Source organism: Curcuma longa, chromosome 9, assembly GCF_044706935.1.
Source record: "Curcuma longa cultivar G26 ecotype Majalengka, Jawa Barat chromosome 9, ITB_CL_G26_1.1, whole genome shotgun sequence".
In the NCBI taxonomy this organism is placed as follows: domain Eukaryota; kingdom Viridiplantae; phylum Streptophyta; class Magnoliopsida; order Zingiberales; family Zingiberaceae; genus Curcuma; species Curcuma longa.
Genome location: NC_133869.1, coordinates 6,808,373 through 6,826,449, shown reverse-complemented (window position 1 = coordinate 6,826,449; position 18,077 = coordinate 6,808,373). Strand labels below are relative to the sequence as shown.

At 39.0% G+C, this 18,077-nt stretch overlaps 5 protein-coding genes across 6 annotated transcripts; 2 read left to right on the top strand and 3 right to left on the bottom strand.

Moving 5' to 3' along the window:
* Positions 1–616: 616 nt before the first annotated feature.
* Positions 617–3,431, bottom strand: LOC141834710 (putative pectate lyase 4). Its single transcript, XM_074722054.1, has 5 exons — positions 3,137–3,431; positions 2,002–2,353; positions 1,354–1,564; positions 1,200–1,268; positions 617–947 (listed from the first exon to the last, which is right to left on the bottom strand). The coding sequence occupies exons 1-5, from the start codon at positions 3,399–3,401 to the stop codon at positions 726–728; spliced, it is 1,119 nt and encodes a 372-aa protein (XP_074578155.1). The 5' UTR covers positions 3,402–3,431; the 3' UTR covers positions 617–725.
* A 1,565-nt stretch (positions 3,432–4,996) lies between these two features.
* Positions 4,997–8,346, top strand: LOC141834709 (receptor-like protein kinase HERK 1). The gene is made up of 2 exons (XM_074722053.1): positions 4,997–5,320; positions 5,399–8,346. Exon 2 carries the CDS (start codon positions 5,717–5,719, stop codon positions 8,195–8,197), a length of 2,481 nt encoding a protein of 826 aa, XP_074578154.1. The 5' UTR covers positions 4,997–5,320; positions 5,399–5,716; the 3' UTR covers positions 8,198–8,346.
* Positions 8,347–8,568: 222 nt separating this feature from the next.
* Positions 8,569–9,184, bottom strand: LOC141834913 (histone H4). Of its 2 annotated transcripts, none has more exons than XM_074722306.1 (2): positions 9,170–9,184; positions 8,569–9,067 (listed from the first exon to the last, which is right to left on the bottom strand). In XM_074722306.1, exon 2 carries the CDS (start codon positions 9,030–9,032, stop codon positions 8,721–8,723), a length of 312 nt encoding a protein of 103 aa, XP_074578407.1. In that variant the 5' UTR covers positions 9,033–9,067; positions 9,170–9,184; the 3' UTR covers positions 8,569–8,720. The 2 variants fall into 2 exon arrangements, with proteins under 2 accessions (XP_074578407.1, XP_074578408.1); XM_074722307.1 differs by having other exon boundaries at positions 9,155–9,171.
* A 1,679-nt stretch (positions 9,185–10,863) lies between these two features.
* LOC141834469 (putative WUSCHEL-related homeobox 2) lies at positions 10,864–11,381 on the top strand. Its single transcript, XM_074721797.1, has 2 exons — positions 10,864–11,181; positions 11,292–11,381. The coding sequence occupies exons 1-2, from the start codon at positions 10,864–10,866 to the stop codon at positions 11,379–11,381; spliced, it is 408 nt and encodes a 135-aa protein (XP_074577898.1).
* Positions 11,382–11,677: 296 nt separating this feature from the next.
* On the bottom strand, positions 11,678–18,072 carry LOC141834796 (kinesin-like protein KIN-5A). Its single transcript, XM_074722165.1, has 19 exons — positions 17,689–18,072; positions 17,429–17,526; positions 17,187–17,343; positions 17,038–17,107; positions 16,625–16,701; positions 16,481–16,534; positions 16,329–16,409; positions 16,138–16,249; positions 15,745–15,831; positions 15,439–15,614; positions 15,126–15,287; positions 14,941–15,048; positions 14,692–14,850; positions 14,521–14,604; positions 12,574–12,779; positions 12,391–12,492; positions 12,210–12,319; positions 11,984–12,135; positions 11,678–11,893 (listed from the first exon to the last, which is right to left on the bottom strand). Exons 1-19 carry the CDS (start codon positions 18,070–18,072, stop codon positions 11,678–11,680), a joined length of 2,595 nt encoding a protein of 864 aa, XP_074578266.1.
* Between the last annotated feature and the right edge of the window lie 5 nt (positions 18,073–18,077).

The following is an 18,077-nucleotide window of genomic DNA, read 5'->3' as shown; positions in this document are numbered from 1 at the left end:
TTACTACTCTTTTTGCATGTGCGCGTATACCTCCACTAATCGTGTGGTCTCGTGCCTCCATTCTTAATTGAATTGATTATTGATTATAATAGAATAAATTTATTAAAGTGGAAAAAATAGAATCTTAATACAAGCTAAGGTAATGTCCTTTTTTGTAATAGTTCATTGTAATTTTTTAATTTATCTCTTCATAAATGGTTGTAAGATTGATCGTGTAAAATTATTGAAGATATGAATTTCATCTTTTGTGGATTGAAATGTATTTTTGAATATTAATTCCTCTCTTGATTTAGATAAATTTAAAAAATAATTTATTCACATTTAAAAATAAAATATTCATCCTATTATAATTCTATAGATAAAATATTCATTACGAGCAATTGCCATGAACCAATTGATTATTGGTGTCAAGGTATATCTTGAGATTTTTTCACAAAAAAATCCTTAGCGTCTTAATTATATATTATATATATTAAAGAAAACAAATAATAAAAATTTACACATTGAGTGTCATAATGAAAATAAAAACGTATAAATTTCACAAATAATAAAACCTTACATATTAACCATTAACAAGTAATATAAATTAAATTTTAAGCAATATTTAATGTCCAAATATAATTGAATATCTACAAACATTCCAAGCACAAAACTTCAAGGTTATTTATTAGTAATTGAAGGCCTTTAATATAATTTCTAAAAACTATTTGCAAATATCAAATGTTTCAACAATCGGCTGGCCTTGTGATTGCTTGCCATCCAGTACATACTTGGAGGACTTCTTTAAGAGCCAGGGACGCAGGTTCCACAGTCCATGATGGATAATGTTCCAAGGGATTGAAAACACTTTGAACACCAGCATCCAGCAAACTCGGCTGGGCGCCATTCAGAAACATGTCGCCTTCAGACCTTATCCATCCCGCGCTCACCTCTTGTCGATCGGCTGCCTGCATCCCCGACATGCCACATCTAATTACCATGACTTACTAGATTGTTGCAGACATTCAACAGTTGATACATACTTAGGGTCCATTTCCTCCAAAGGATAAAAAAGTGAGAACATGAGTGAATGAAAACAAAAGGATGATACTTCTTTGTGTTTCCATCACTCATTTTCTCACTTTTTATCCTTTGAAGGAAACTGACCTTTGAAGATAATGCAATATTGTTCATGTTGTATTTGTTCTAACTAGATATACCTTCTCGGGCATGTACTTGAATACCAACTTCTTTTGTCCTGCTTCATAAATATTGCATTGAGACAAGATCTGGAGGCAAACAGAAAAATCGATCAGGAATTCCAAGCAAAATCAAATACAACTAAGTACATATATAGTTTAAACTAGAAAGGACCTGAGCTTCTACACTGGCACAGACAGCATATATGCCCCAGTTTCTCGTGTAATTGTTATAAAGGTGAACTTTGCCAAATCGAAGTCGAGGATGTCTCTGTATAGTTCCATCGAAGAAACAATGGTGAATGGTAACACGGATACATCTGTCAGTAATATGACTGCTGTCTGCTCCAATAAGCATTGTTTTGTCATGATTGCTGAAGTGGCATCTGTTAAGACATGCGAATGTGAATCATACAGCAAATCTTGCAATGCTCATCACTAAGCTACATGTTTATGCTACTTTTTTTTTTCAATCATAATCCATAATTGACATGACTTCTTGGTGATGGTGCAAATGTTTCTGAAGAAAAATTACTGCATTCTGTCTTGGTGATGCTTAAACATATTTAGTTAAGATCATGGCAGTATAACATACATGCTCTTATAAATGTGACAACATTCAGCACTAAGTGGATGTGATCTATAACTGCTTTCTTATAATTAGGGTTAGACCCAATGCTTAATCCTGTCAGGAAATTAATCAAGATAGTTTGCTTGTGTATTGGCAAGAGTAGCTTATCCACTTGATACCAAAATAGAAACAGAAACTTCTACTAGGACAATTGAACTATAATTACAGAGTAAAATTGGTATATTTCATTACCTTGAAACAGTTATATCAGTACTTTCACGAGTAATATCAATCAGTCCATCATCATAATCTCGTAAGCTGCAGCGGTCTATCCAAATATGCTTCGACTTGGGCTTTATCTGAATACCATCAACATCATGTCCTCTACCACCTTCAAATTCTAGATTGCAAACGATTACATGTTCACATTCTTTCAGTTGTAAGCCTTTACCAGTCAACTTTATTCTCTGCCCTCGACCATCGATTGTCTTATATGATGATACCCTCAGGTAGGAAGAAAGGTGAATGGTTCCTGAAACTTCAAAAACAATCCAGAGTGGTTCCCTCATGCAGCATGCCTCACGAAGTGAACCGGGACCGTCATCTTGTCAAGTAGGAAGAAAGGCAACTGGGTCAATTCAAATTCAGATATAAGAATAAAGAGCAGAATGAAGTTTGCACACTAAGTCACAATCATAATACAAAGAACTTTAGATACGCTACACATGTACAGAGTCAGACAAACTCAATCCAAGTACTGACAAACTAGAAGACCTCTTTCCAAAGTAGATTCAATCCAATTTCTTTTGATTCAAGTTTTTGCCATTTTATGTGGTCAGAGAAATTCTACTTTTAACTCTATTTGCCAATTGATGAAGGACTGCAATTCAAGATGTATCTAAACATCTTTCTAATACTAAAGAAAAAAACCACAGCAACAAAATCAATTAGAATTTCTAGTGCAATCTAAGCATACTTTCTACATACTGAGATCAAATGCAAGAGTAGAAAGTTCAACTCAAGTCTTGCAAACAATAAATTGTAGTAGTCAAACACATAGCATCTATTTATCAGTGAGATGATCCAATTTAACAATGAATAGGATGTTAAGCATGAACATTATTGAAACGAATTTGACAAAAAGGGTCCATCATAGTTACGAAGGAGGAAACTTTGGCGCAGTACACCAAAAGGAAAAAAGCAAAACAGGACCGACATTAGTTACAAATGCAGAAACTTCCGCGCATTTTTGTCAGAAAATGGAGATCTTATAAGGACAAGAGTAATGCCCTCAACAACCATAAAAAACGAAACAAAAGGCAATTAATCTAATGCGAAACCCTAGCATACAATAGGGACAATGCGGAGGGGGAGAAGGAAGGCGAACCTGCCAACGATGTGACATAGTGGACGGGTCCACGGAGCCCTCCGATGGCGAAGCGGCCGAATCCTTCGGCTTGTCCAGCGAGGGCACGCAAGCTCCCGTCGACGTGAGCGTAAGGCAAAGTGGCCATCGAGGCGGTCGGAGCCGCAGATATCCAAGCGGAGGGAGGAGCCCCCGGAGCAGTCGGCTGCGGAGGGAACGGTTGAGGGAGAGGCGATTGCGAAGGCGCCTGGATCGAGAAGCAGCAGAGCCACCGACAGCCTCCCATCCGCCGATCGCAGTCCAAATTTCGCCGACTGCCAAGTTTCTGCCTCGATGCGATCGAAGCCAGGGACGGCGATGCGTAGAGGAGCTTACTACATTTTTCACTTTGCACCCGATCCTTTAAAAAAATACCGATCTCTCTAATAATTTTATTTCATTTCGTTATTAGAAACGATTATTAAAATAATTAATTTTATTAGATTTTTAAATATTATTTGTTATAACAGTATTCAACTTATACAATTAATCTTGAGACCTACGGTCGCTATATAAATTTTAAATTCTAACAAATACTTTAAAAAAAATGATAAATCTCAGTCAGTCTCATTGACTCAATTCTTGAGAGTGACCGGTCCGGTCCCACGGAAGTTTCTTACTGACTATCAGAGTAAATCGGGAAGCATATACGACGACCAATCCAGATGTCCAACATCCTTTATCAATTTGTATTCAAATGTTCTTTATTTTTGCCTCATTTTCTTCGCCTATTTTGTATTCAGTCCTTATTTAGAGTGTAATATTCATGGACGAGACACTTAAAATCTTAAACAACACGAGGAAGTGCTAAATTTGGTTAGATTTTCTATATTGTTTGTATTTAGACGTTGCTTTATCTTATTATATTTATTATGATAGTATTAAAATTTAGTATTAAACATTAACTGTGCATGAATCTTTATGAATTCTAACAAATAAATACGAATAATATTTTTTGCAATAGCAAATATGAATAATCTTATCAAATACTGTTAACCATTGAAACCATTATCCATAAACTGCATATCTATGGGACAACTAATATTTTATTAATTCTGATTGATAAATGATAATCGATACGTGGATGACCATTAAGAAGCTTCTATGACGTGGGTAGGCCCGTTGACCAAACAACTTTGACTTTCCAATGATTCTAAATTCACCAAATCTTGTTTGAATGAGACTTGTCGACGTAATATTGTATTTTCCCCCTTGTTGGATTTTTCGTATCTCGGTTTCATCCTTGCACGTGGCGAGCGAGGTGAGTCACACGGATATAATTATAGGTACTATTTTAAAATAAGGATTTTTTTTTTGCCTAAAAACTCATTGTACAATAATTATAAAAAAATGAAAATGAAAATAAAAACTTTTTTTTTTGCAAATTGTCTGGTGGATTTTCAAAATACTAATAACAAAAATTAAGAGAAAGAGTAATTGATTGGTACAAGTGTGGAAGGAAGTAAAGGCCTATCTTAAAGGCTCATCTACTTCCTGTCATTATTAAAGAAGAGAAGAAGGACCCCACCCCAGCTCATTTAGTACTTCCATGCGTTATTTTTTGAGTATCCCAAGCTTGATAAATAATTCGGGCATAAAAATAATTAAAAGTGTTCCTTTTTATTTTAAATTTTATCAAAAATGAACATCTCTCTTTGGATTATTATAAAATACAAACCTAACGTAATATTACATTAATTTTGGCATGACAATAATCAAATACATTTTTTCAATAAATTAGGATTAAAAAAATGAATTTCGCCTTTTTTTTCCCTTCGCCCTCGATTTTTTGTAGCCTCTCGAGGTTGAAGTCTTCGTTCCATGTTCACCATTGGAGCTTGAACGTGAGCTCCATTAATGGTCCGCATCGGAAAGCTGTCATCTTTGACAATGATAGTATAGTGACGAACGACTCCACCACCTCTTCTTAATCTATTTCTTCAAACGTCAAGTTTCTGCGGTTTCAATCAATCGCTCCTCTGTCAGCTGCTGTGATGGCAATCGTACCAGGTAGCAGTTTTGTCGAGCAATTTGCTACCAGTTGAACAAACTGCTATAGCTTCGCTTGTTTTCTCTCCTCGAGACATTTCCGATTCCGAGGGCCATCACAAACGGTGCGAGAAGAGCAGCGATCAGATTTTCCGGTGATCGTGATGAGGCCCAAAGGTGCCGCCTTTCCTCTTTTTGCCGCCCTGTCAAATCCCCTCTTGTTGTGCTTCTCTTAATTTATTTTCCTGTTGCTAGGGTGGGTTTCCACTGTTTCTTCGCTTGCGGCGGCGATTTAGGGTTGCTCTACTTCTGGCGTCGGTTTCTTTGTCTTCTTCCTTGTAGGTCGTAGTCCAAGATCAGTTTTTCTCCCCTTTTTTCCCCGCAAACCGATGGCATTTGAAGTAAGATAGATGATGGTGGCGCATTAGGGTTTCCTGGTTCAAAGTTCAACCCTACTTTTCTTTTCTATTAAAGTAGTGTTCTGTCTTAGTTCCATCCTGATCTCCCTTGTTGTTGAAAAAAATAAACTTTGCTAACAGATTCCACCTTCGTTAGCTTTATCTGCTGATAGCCATGAAAGGGATTGGAGTGAGTTGCATCATCTTCATGCTTATTTCAATCAGATGCATCCATTGTGCATTTACTCCCGCAGATAACTACCTGATTGACTGTGGTTCTTTGACCAATACAAACATCTACGATCGAGTTTTCGTCGCCGATGTTTCCCTTTCTTCAACCTTGACTCCCTCCTCAAACAACCTGGTGAACACCTCCAGCTCGGCTCCTGCCTCCTCCTATGGCGCCGCCCTGTATCAAAATGCTCGGGTCTTCACGGTGACCTCCTCCTACTCCTTCCAAATCAATGCCCATGGCCGACACTTTGTTCGCCTGTACTTCTTCCCGTCCGTTTACGGAAACTTCAATCTCAGTTCCACAACCTTCATTGTGTCTACACAAGATGTTGTCCTCCTCGACCACTTCCATCCTCAGGCGAATTCTGCAGTCGTCGAGGAGTTCTTGGTGAACATAACTAGCGATACACTCATCCTTACATTCGCGCCAACAGGAAACAATTCCATTGCCTTTGTGAATGCTATAGAAGTTGTATCTGCTCCTGATACCTTAATTGCAGACACCGCTACCATTGTCAATCCTCCAGGTAAGTACCAGGGTTTGTCGGACCAGTTGTTGGAGAAAATTTACAGGGTCAATATGGGCGGGCCGCAGGTTTCCCCAAACGATGATACTCTGTGGAGAAATTGGGACACTGATCAGAAGTTTCTGCTTAACAGCGCGCTTTCGCGATCAGTTAACTTCACAGGAAAGATCAGTTATTCGGAAGGAACTACTGAGGAGACTGCTCCTGATATAGTGTATTCGACAGCAACCGAATTGGCCGCCTCAAATACTTCAAATGCTCAATTCAATGTGACATGGCAGTTCGATGTGGAAGCTAACTCGGCCTACCTGATAAGGTTTCATTTCTGTGATATCGTCAGTAAGGCAGCTGGAAACCTCTATTTCAATGTTTATGTCAATTCCTGGGCCGTAGCTAGTAATCTCGATCTCAGTAGCATTACGTTGGGGCAGTTAGCAACTGCTGTTTATATGGATTATGTTTTGGAGGCTAATGATGCATCAGAGAAGCTCAGCATCAGCATTGGTCCTTCAGTTCTTAATGGTGTTTTGCCGGACGGCATTCTCAATGGCCTCGAGATCATGAAGATCAATGGCTCTGGTGGTTCTCCAGTTACACCGCCTGGTTCGAAGAAGAATCTCGTCATCATAGTGGCTCCAATATTTGGAGTAATTGCAGTAGCCATTGTTGCTGTTGCTCTTTGCTTAGTCCTTAGAAAGAGGAAGCTTGCAAAACAGTATTCCAAATCTTGGGTGCCTTTCTCCATCAATGGCTTCACATCTCATAGCACAGGAAGTCGAACTTCCAATGGAACTGCATTTACACTCGGTCTGAACGGAAACTTTGGTTACAGTCTCTCTTTTGCCGTCCTGCAAGAAGCGACGAACAACTTCGACGAGAATTGGGTGATTGGCGTTGGAGGTTTTGGGAAGGTCTACAAAGGAGTGCTGAGAGATGACACAAAAGTAGCAGTGAAGAGGGGAAATCCAAAATCTCAACAGGGCATCAATGAGTTCCATACTGAGATCGAGTTGTTGTCGCGCCTGCGCCACCGTCATCTTGTTTCTCTGATCGGATACTGCGATGAGAAGAACGAGATGATTCTAGTTTATGAATACATGGAAAAGGGCACTCTCAAGAGCCATCTTTATGGCTCAGACATGCCTTCTCTTAACTGGCAGCAAAGATTGGAAATTTGTATTGGAGCAGCTAGAGGATTGCACTATCTTCATACCGGGCAAGCGAAAGCCATCATCCATCGCGACGTTAAATCCGCAAACATTCTACTGGACGAGACTCTCTTGGCGAAGGTGGCTGACTTCGGGCTATCGAAGACGGGACCGGAGCTGGATCAGACCCATGTTAGCACTGCAGTAAAAGGAAGTTTCGGATATCTCGACCCTGAGTATTTCAGAAGGCAACAGCTGACTGAGAAATCTGATGTGTATTCATTTGGAGTTGTTTTGCTAGAAGTGTTGTGCGCAAGACCAGTGATCGATCCTACACTGCCAAGAGAGATGGTGAATTTAGCAGAATGGGGAATGAAGTGGCAGAAGAGGGGAGAGCTGGAGCACATTGTGGATTCTCGTATTGCTGGATCGATCAGGCCTGAATCTTTGAACAAGTTTGGGGAAACCATCGAGAAATGCCTAGCGGATTCAGGCATCGAGCGCCCCTCGATGGGAGATGTCCTCTGGAACTTGGAGTATGCTCTGCAACTTCAAGAGGCAGATTCTGGTATCTCTGAAATCAACAGTATCAATAGGATCACTGAGCTTTCGCCGCAAGTCCAAAACATCAATGCCTTCGAGATTGCGCCGGCGGCAAGGGAAGCTGAAACCGCACTGCTCAACGATCTTTCAGACGTTTCCATGAGCAAAGTTTTCTCGCAGCTGATCAAGTCCGAGGGAAGGTGAGTTGATCGATCTTAGTTTGTTGTTTAGTATGTTTGCATAGCATAACTGCATCAGGGTTGATGATTGTATTATGGTTCTTTTTGCTCTGTTTTGGTTCATGTTCATCTTGGTACTAGTAATTAGACTCTTCTGTTCTTCATCATTTTCAAGCTTGAGCGACATTTTCATCTACAGCAATTTTTTTTTTGCTTGCTCTGCTTAATTAAGTTCTAATCGGATGAACAACAAACTCTCCGTAATCAAGCTCGAGAAGGAGATCAGCGCATGGTCAGAGAAATAGCCGTCTTCCGTTCTCGTCGCCGACGAGCAGAAGATTCTCGTTTTTTGTCTGGTTTAATTGAATTGTATTACAAATTCAACCAAATGCTGGATGAATCGAACTCAGATCCCTGAGAATTCCATCAGAGGCGCTTGTTCATATAGAAAAAACACAATCATATTCCAAACAGATTGCTACATTCTACCTTCGACGCTCTCATGACATTCGATTCAACTCCTCTCCGAAGAGAAGAGACATGCCTAATTAACCACCGAAACCATACAGAGTTCTTCCCTGCCTCTTCAGCGCGTAGACGACGTCCATGGCGGTGACGGTCTTCCTCCGGGCGTGCTCCGTGTAGGTCACTGCGTCGCGGATCACGTTCTCGAGGAAGATCTTGAGGACGCCGCGAGTCTCCTCGTAGATGAGGCCGCTGATGCGCTTGACGCCGCCCCTCCTGGCCAGGCGCCGGATCGCCGGCTTTGTGATGCCCTGGATGTTGTCGCGGAGCACTTTGCGGTGGCGCTTCGCTCCGCCCTTGCCCAACCCCTTGCCGCCCTTCCCTCTTCCAGACATCGCCGCGGAATCGAGCAGTCGATCTACAAAAATTCCTGCACAAATTCGAAGCGACTTTAGAACAATCAAACGAGAATCCGAAGCCAGAAATTCGAAAAGCGTCGATCGAGTGAGGAGATTACGCGGCGGATTCTAACCTAAAGAACGCGAGATCTGCGGGGTTTGGAGGACGAGATCGGGTGCGAGCGGGATTTTATAGCGACATCTGTCTCCGACACGGATCAGCGTAAATCCACACCGTTAGTCGATGTGAAACGGACGGCGGATGACATGCGAATGGAATTCGCACGGATCGTTGACGTGGCAAGGCTCGATGGAATAATCTACAAATTTTTTTACACTTCAAATATATAAAATAAATACGAATAAATCAATTAAAAAATCCCACACGTTGACAATACAAATATATTATACATAACGGCGACAAAATCAAAAAAATAAATTAATAAAAAAAATTAAAAAAAAAAAAAGAAAGATCATAAAAAAATGGCGCGAAGGAGGAGGAGGAGAATGAGATGATCAGTACCTTTACACTCCCTCTGAAGCTGTTGTAGCCCCTAAACTACCTTCGACTGTTTGTATATCATCTGTTGTTGCATGCATGTATCGTCTACTGCAGTAGAGGTCTTTAATATAATCTGCATCTCTGTTCGAACTGGATCAGTAGATAGCCAGCTGCATGCATGCTACACTGCGTACTTTCAATGGTTCGAGTCACCTCTGCTACTCCCATTCTCTCCTTCGTTGAACATCTTGTCACTCGATAGGGTTCAGAAAAAAGCTGCATGCATAGCGTCTCCCACGTTGGCAATGAAGCAGTATTCGTAGGTGTTTACCCATTCTGAATTAAGCACTGCGACTGCATGCATACCATCTCTGCTCAGATGACAAATGCAAAGAGACAGAACAGAACAGAACAGATTAGTTATATCATAAAGAGAAAAAGGACAGTGAGTTGACTTGTAAAAAGCTGATCAACATTGAGACCCACCCTCGTTGGTGTCATGTTTCCCAGGTTGGTTACTTGATCACTTCTTTCGTCCAGTCAAAAAGCAATTTGTCAGTTTTTGATTGCCCACTCATGATTTTTTGGGACAAAATTACAATAACTATGTGTTTTTTGAATTGAATTAATTTGATCTCACTGAGTCACTTCGGGAGTTTGCACCTAGCTATGCATGCATGAGCATGACACCCCTCTCTAGCTATATCTTATTCTGATGCATGTTTCAGAATTTAAGCTCCATGAATCATCTGTAGGAATGCATGCATTAATTAAGAGTAGGTAAACAGATGTACGTAGGAGTAGCTACAGATCCTTGCTCTTAGAGGACTATATATCCTATCCTACACTTGGAGCATGCATATTACCAATGAAAACTTAACTACTGAGTACCAGTCTATTTGTCTTGAGATCTTTAGGAACAAAAAGCATGCATACTAGGCCTGCATTTCTGAATTATAGTGAAGAAATTTTACTAAGCTAATTAGTTACGTATATAAGACTGCAATTAATCCCCCTTTCTTCTCTTCTAACTCTGCCTAGCTCGATCAGTCGACAAAAGGGCGTGTACTAAAGCTTCGTGTCATTCTCCTCTCTCTTCGTCTCTCCTCTGCCAACCAAATGAAAGCACCATCCACTGGTTTTCATAGACGACACAGGCACCATTCTCTGTCTCTCTATTCTGTGCAGAATAAAGAAAAACAAATCGAAGAATTTTTGAATTCCAACACAAACTCTGAGCAAGTGATTATCCATCAGCACGATGCTGCTATAAGTAGACCTTCAAGCTCACTACGTTATCAAATTAGAGAAGACAGTTCCTGAGAAATGGCTTCGGGGGGATCAACGACGAGGTGGTGCCCGACGCCGGAGCAGGTGTTGCTGCTGGAGGAGATGTACCGGAGCGGCGTCCGCACGCCCAACGCCGCCCAGATCCAGCAAATCACGGGCCAGCTCTCCTGCTACGGCAGGATCGAGGGCAAGAACGTGTTCTACTGGTTCCAGAACCACAAGGCCAGGGAGAGGCAGAAGCTCCGGCGAAGGCTCAGTCGCCATTACCACCGCCTCCTCTACTGCCAGCGCTCCTCCTTCTTCAATCCTCTACTACCACATTATCCCACTCTTACTTCGGCATTCCCCTACCAGGTTAATTGAGTGATTTACAGTAAACTTTTCTCGAGATATATTTTGCAGGACGATTGATGAGTGGTGTTGCAGGAGGCAAATATTGGAGGGATGAACTTTGGTTGCTGCAGGGCGCCTCCGAAAACGCTCGATCTCTTTCCAACGAAGAGCAGCAGCAGTGCGAGAGAGGAGGAAGATCAAGAGTGCAACAGTGCTTCTAAATCTACAATGACAAATTACTAGGTTTTGTTAATCACAGCTGCATGAAATCAGGGTTTCGTTTGATTTTAATCAAATTGCAAAGCAGCTTATAATTAATTCATGTATGAAATAATTAATCTACTCATGTTCTACAACTACACAACCACGCAAAATCGAACCTCATTCTCGTTCCTCTTGAACATCTCAGTTCTGAACAAATCCCTAAACAAAAAGGATAAAGAATCGTCGAACATGCTCCTCACTACCTTATACCTTTGTACATGCCATCATTCAAGGACAACTAACTTACTTGGCCTTAATTGATGGCAGTTAGTGGGGACCTAGAATCTATTGATTGGTTTGCTCCGGAGTAATTTTTCACGTCGCCGTTCGGTAGCTTAGCAGTTGGGGTTGTCTCCCAGAACGACTTTAGTAGTTCGTCGAAAGCTGGAGTGCACAGCTCCTCGATGGATGCAGCACTGGGCAGATTGATCGGTCGACGCTTCGGGGTGGAACAGGTTGGTGCGTCCACCTGATCAAGTTGACACAAACATGAAGGTAAAAGGTAAAGAAAAACGTTCCCACTGATGGAATGAGGAGGAGGACTCGTTAATTAACTTACCACATATTCTTCTTCAAGACACTTCCCTGTGTTAGCAGTTATCTCTACAATCTTGTGGTGATGGCCACTGTTTAATTCCCTCAGCTCCTCGTGGCATGGGACAAGCATGGAATCAATATTGCTACAAGCATCTTGGTCTAGTTTGAATGAACCTGTTGGACAGAGTTTTGGATACTTATTATTGTAGACATATTAGTAAAGCGAGGAAATAGCAGCCATGACATACAGTCAATGGAGGTTAGAAGATCCTTGTTTGAAGCATCAACATCTTCTAGCGTTGATGAAACAGCAGATGACAGCTTTGCACGAAGAAGTTGATTAGCATCCAACCCACTCCTGCGTGAAGATTAATCAGATGCTTCGATCAATAATGGTACATAAAATCCAATATTGCTCCCATCAAGTACCTGACAATTGAATCCACTGATGACGCATTTCCTTTCCCAAGCTTCAGCAGGGAACTTTGAGCATCTATCCACTGCTGTGCTCCCATTTTAGTCTTTGCCTTGCTGAAAATGAGATGAAAAGATAGATTAAACAATTTCGAAATAGTAGAGTGACGTCAAAAGAAATTTTCTTTCAACTCTTACCAAATTCTGAAACCTTCTTCCAGACTGTTTTTGCCACTTTCTACTGTTGCAGTATCCTCAAGATAGTGAGTTTCAGATTCTTCTGTGTATGTTCTCCACTGTTCTTTAATAGAATGAGTAAAATCATGAGCCGTCGACATTTCCTTTTGTAGATTCCTTGTTCTCTCAACAGCAGTAGCACGGAGGCTGTCAACAGCTGTTTGAACCTAAAAATTGGTGGAAAAATAACACTCAACGGGTGAAATATTCGCACAAACTGTGCAGTTATAGAATTGTCTGCTTTTGATGAATGTTAAAATTTAGCACTTAGCAGTCAGATGGCACTTCAAAGAAATTCGTATCTAACAGAGCAATGATCAATCTGTTCAATTGGAAGGATGGATGAATGGGGTGGATGAATATGGATGGACACAAGGATGTTTAGTTGGAATAATAAATCAAAGATTAGCTCTCTCTTTTTCCCACTCTATTTAATCCAACGTGAGGAAAGCCAATGAGTACGAGCTCAAATTATTTAAATTTTGTGTATTTTAACGTTACTGTCAGAATCTATGTCATACTAGGATTACCTCTGTGTCATAGGTTAAAACTTTCAGGCTGGTAGTTAATAATGTAATATTGGCATTCCTGGTGTAAACGAACAATAAATTGAATAAGCATTACTTATGACTTTTTTTGACCTTTTTTTTTTTCGATATATAGGTCTCAAGCCCCTATTTGAAGAAGGCAGATTCCTAACTAGACGACTTTGGCAACAAACCAACACTTCAAATCCCCTTACCAGCTGAAGCTAACAACATGCTGTATCACTTGCACAGCTACTTGTGTTCTTGACTATGATACAAATCTACCTGTGTTTGAGTGCAGTGGTGCTCGCTGCTATTGTACGTATGCATTAAACCCATGAAAGACTTTTCTGTGTGGTTGAATCATGATATCTTGTCTATCTCTTCAATTGCATGGTGTTATATTTATCAATCTCTTGATTTCTTAGATTGGTGCTTGATCGTAATGTCTAGGAAATCTTACTTAGCAATGCCACTAATTACATAAACTCTAGTAGGAATTACAATTAAGAAATTTACATTTGACTAGTTTTAGCAGAAGATTTCCACCATTCATGCATCTTACGTTAACCTGTTTGATGCCCTAAGAAAATTTATGCGTGGCATGATTTAAATAATTTGGTTTTATATGGAGGCATACAATAACTAATCCTTATGGAAGTATTTGATATTAACATGCATATATGCCTATTCAAATTAGGCAGACACATCTATGTTCACAGAATTGATTAATTCATGTTCTATGCTAGTTCTTGACAACATATTTAACCTCTTACCCAATTCCTACAAGAATCTGAGGCCAAATGAGAAAAATGGTATGATTGGCTGGAATCCCAATAGACAAAATTCATGAATTGACCTGATATCTGACATGGATATATAACTAGCGTAGGACATGGATATATAACTAGTGTAGTTACAGCTAAAATGACCATACTGTACAATTCACATCCTGCAATAGTCCTTGTGTAGTATTGAACATCCAGATATTCGTCTATTCAAACTAGTCCAGTACATCTAGAATCACAGTATTGTCCTACTCCTAGGCTACAGTCCCTTGATGCAAAATAGACCTGATAGGTAAAATGTAGGATTAGCGTTATTAGCCTTTTCCAACTTGACCAAAATGGTTGGAGCCATGAATTTGGTTTGTTAATATACAATTTTGGTTTAAATAATCCCTAAAGCAATACCTATTGCTGTATCATGGGAATTTTATCATCACAAAATGGCATTAGCATATTTAAGAGTATTTATAATTCTATTTGCTTTTGCTAGTACAAATATAAACTAGAGATTTCATGTCTATTCAAAGAGTCAGATCATATACCAGTTTCATACAAAATATTTACATGAATATTAAAAGAGTTAGATCATATACCAGCTTCTTCTTCCTAGCACTAGAACTGGCTAACATTTCTGCCACCTTTTCCAGTAATTGCTCCTCTTCCGTAGCAGCACATTCCTACAAGAATAGGCAATAATTAAGAAGTAAGAGTTTGAGAGTTTTTTTAAACCTAAAAGAACATGGTGTCATAAAACATGGAATTACCTCAAACTTCTTCTCAAGGTCATGAAGTTGTTGGTTTTGCATAGTTTGTGATTCTTCCATAATATTGGTTAATTTGGATGCATGATTATCAAGAGTTTGGAAAAAACCAGAGGTAATCATAGAAATTGATCTTGTTGATTCAACAGCCCTAAGATGACCCTGTGCATTCACAGACAAAAAACAATTGTTGTTTAATATTCATAGGTATCTTCCATTTGTCAACTTTCTGTATTTCTAGTAGTCACCTACCTCACGTTGCTGCTGAGCAAAAGTAGCCAACTTATCCTCTTGTTGTGACAAACTCAGCTGAAGTTCATTTAAAAGATGATCTGCCTTCAAAGCTATTCCTTTGAAACACTACATGAAATCACAAATGTATATGTTAAATTATAGTAAGAAAAGCTTGCATAGCCTCAAAACAAAGTGATTATTACATCTTCAAGAGCCGAAGAATGCATTGACACTTGGGAATTCAATCTACCAAGGGTATCTCCTGAATTCTTATCAATCTCACCAGCTAATTCATCCAAAGATTTGATCCTGGAACCATACATATTTTTGAGCCTTTCTACATGCAGTCTAAGTTCATTTGTGGCCTGTATATCAAAGATGTTATGAGTAAACACCGCTGATAAATGTGGTTCATCTACAGAGGATCCAGGTACTTATAAGAACGTAAATATGAGAAACTCTCAAGAACACATGAAAGAAAAGAACAAAAGAAAAAACTGTCTAGTATATTTTTACCTTAGATTTTATAGAGACAAAGGATTGCATGTCCTCTTCCATTTCTTTCAGTTTGTTCTCCTGTTCTACTACTGAAGCTGAGACAGCTTTGTGCAAGCTGTCGAGGTGTTGGGTTAGCAGAGATTGGAAATTTTGAACAAGTGTTTTGTTTCCTTCCTCTATTTTATCTTTGCGTTCTATAAACCAAATGAAAAGTTTATGCTATTAGTGGTTAAGATTACATCTTCCCAAGTGAAGAAAAAAAAACAGCCAAATGAAGGAAACAACAATATAGAGCATCAGAAGAATTAATATGCAAGTACAAACCTATTTTGGAGAACAAGCCAGAAACATCAGCAGCTGTATTTTCAAGCTCCGCTCTAAGATCATAAGCTTGCTCAACAAGCGCCTTCTCTGTTTGCAACAGCAAGAACACATTAAGCGCTACAGTAAAAAACATGAACAAGGCAAGAAACAACACATTGCTTCTAAACCTGATACTGAAGGATAACCAATAATGCATGTCTACATGACAGTGCGTTATGAGCAATGACATTTAAATCATTACTGTATGCAAAAAAATCAGTGTAAAGTGTTTGTTTGCACAGATAGGAAATAGGAGCAAAATCAACAAAACGGCACAATAAATTACATATCAAATAATTGAAACAAAATTTTACTCAAAATATTTGTGTAATCAATGTGTAAATGGCCACACACCTGACTTAAGCAGATTAAATATCAAAAACTCCTTTTCTTTTATTTTAGAATTTGCTTGCCGATATTTTTCTTCTAGGTCTGAGTAAGCATGTTCCGTGTCCACCAGTTTTTTCTGCACGATATTCAAAATTTTATAAGCACTAACCAGGAGTAATTTGTGATATATGTGCTAAGCAGACGGCAGCACTTACGTGAGTTTTTTCTAGTTTGACACTTAAATCTGCACTAAGTATCTTTTGTGAACTGTAAAGCTCTTGAAGCCCAACTAATTGCTGCAAAACATTTAAATATCAAATACAGACCTCTATGGAAGAAAGGATACCATCTAAGTAACTTGGGGTACCTTATCCTTTGAGTCCAAATCAACTTCCAGCTTTTCTATTTTCTCAGTCATGGCCTAAATTGAGTTGATTATTAAAAGGAATGATAAAACAAAGCAACTAACATAAACTAAGAGTAAATAAAAAGTAAATCCTTCCAAACTAACCTTCTTTTCAGCTTCTTCAATCAAGTACCTGTCGCGCGGTATGTATATACCATTCTTCTCCCTTGCAGCAAATACCTCTGTTGTATATAATTTTCCAACAAAAAAAAAATCCAAATCAGATAACTTATTGATTGTTAAAAAGGAAAGAAAATTAAATTTACTGACAACTAAAAAGAATGTTTTTAGCTGCCATGCAAAGTGAATAAACAATCAACAAGAAGCAGCTTTCAAGATGATCAGAATGCATAATGAATTTTTATTAAATCATTATGACCAGGAATCAAGCATATGAAAGACTATTGGATAGAATGCCTCAACTTGTATTATAATAAGTCCAAATTTAGACTAGGAGTACTAGCAAGATCTTTCAGAACAGTTTAAGATGATACAAAAAACATAAACAAATTAATCACCTTGTTTCAAACGGTCAATTTCCGCATATAAATCTTTAATCATTGCAGATTTCATCATCTTTTGGTTAACCTGTGGTATAATTTAACAAATATTTAGTCTACATGAAGATACTGTGATCACGTAAAACAAGCTGAAAGTTATTGATGACCTCCGGCTTATTCTTGATATTCTTTGCACGGTGTGCATAATCCAATGTACTTAGAGTCTCCTCCAAACAAAATATGGAAGGTGATATAGTGGCAATAATACAAGTTTTAGTCTTTCCACCCAGTGAGTCACGTAATAACCTGGTCAATTTGCTATCTCTGAAATAAAATAGGCAAACCTTAGCCTATAACAGATTAAAATATGGAAGAAAGGAAAATGAAACACAGTAAGTTTAAATAGTACCTATATGGAATATGACAAGAATGCTCAACGAGAGAATTTATCACACGACCAAGTGTGAGCAAACTTTTATTTATCTCCCCTGCTTCTCTTGCTCTTCCCTGAAGTAGCAGATATTCAGGCAGTCAATATCAATATGAATGAAGTTAGGCACATATTGAAAAATTAGTCACAAGCAACCAAGATGGATAGCTAACTTTTCCGGAAAAAAATATCAGTTAATAAAAAACTTATTTCTAATTTGAAATGCAATATTTACTCACATCTCTTGCACCAGAACGTGATATATTTTCTGAACCAGCAAGATCAACAAGATTAAGTTTTCCAGATTTAATCATTTCTTCTCCCTCGGGAGTAATTTCCTTAATGTGAATTGTAATGGAAAAAATAGAGTGGGATCTGCTGCTTTGTTTGTTGAGTAAAGTCTCAGCAGTGCGCCTTTTTGCAGACCCTTTGTCCAAGATTTTGTAGATTTCACCAGCAGTATAGACAACCTCCTCCTCCAGTCCTCTCACCAAAACACCACCCTTTCCATCCTCCATGAGAGCAATAGGCTTCTTGTTCTTGTCATCAGAGAACTTTGATTCATCAGGGACCAAAAGATCAGTTATCTCCTCGTTGTATAGCTCAAGAAATGTGACTTTCATGCTGT

What these genes read in the sequence shown, in the direction of transcription:
- LOC141834710 (XM_074722054.1), bottom strand. Translation starts at nt 3,401, where the DNA reads ATGGGAGGCTGTCGGTGGCTCTGCTGCTTCTCGATCCAGGCGCCTTCG. An exon ending in CTATGTCACATCGTTGGCAG is followed by an intron (nt 2,354 to 3,136) that starts GTTCGCCTTCCT and finishes CTACTTGACAAG; the next exon opens with ATGACGGTCCCGGTTCACTT. An exon ending in GTGCCAGTGTAGAAGCTCAG is followed by an intron (nt 1,269 to 1,353) that starts GTCCTTTCTAGT and finishes GTTTGCCTCCAG; the next exon opens with ATCTTGTCTCAATGCAATAT.
- LOC141834709 (XM_074722053.1), top strand. Translation starts at nt 5,717, where the DNA reads ATGAAAGGGATTGGAGTGAGTTGCATCATCTTCATGCTTATTTCAATC.
- LOC141834913 (XM_074722306.1), bottom strand. Translation starts at nt 9,032, where the DNA reads ATGTCTGGAAGAGGGAAGGGCGGCAAGGGGTTGGGCAAGGGCGGAGCG.
- LOC141834469 (XM_074721797.1), top strand. Translation starts at nt 10,864, where the DNA reads ATGGCTTCGGGGGGATCAACGACGAGGTGGTGCCCGACGCCGGAGCAG. An exon ending in CTTCGGCATTCCCCTACCAG is followed by an intron (nt 11,182 to 11,291) that starts GTTAATTGAGTG and finishes TGGTTGCTGCAG; the next exon opens with GGCGCCTCCGAAAACGCTCG.
- LOC141834796 (XM_074722165.1), bottom strand. Translation starts at nt 18,072, where the DNA reads ATGAAAGTCACATTTCTTGAGCTATACAACGAGGAGATAACTGATCTT. An exon ending in AATTGACCGTTTGAAACAAG is followed by an intron (nt 16,702 to 17,037) that starts GTGATTAATTTG and finishes TATATACAACAG; the next exon opens with AGGTATTTGCTGCAAGGGAG. An exon ending in TGGCTTGTTCTCCAAAATAG is followed by an intron (nt 15,615 to 15,744) that starts GTTTGTACTTGC and finishes TTTGGTTTATAG; the next exon opens with AACGCAAAGATAAAATAGAG.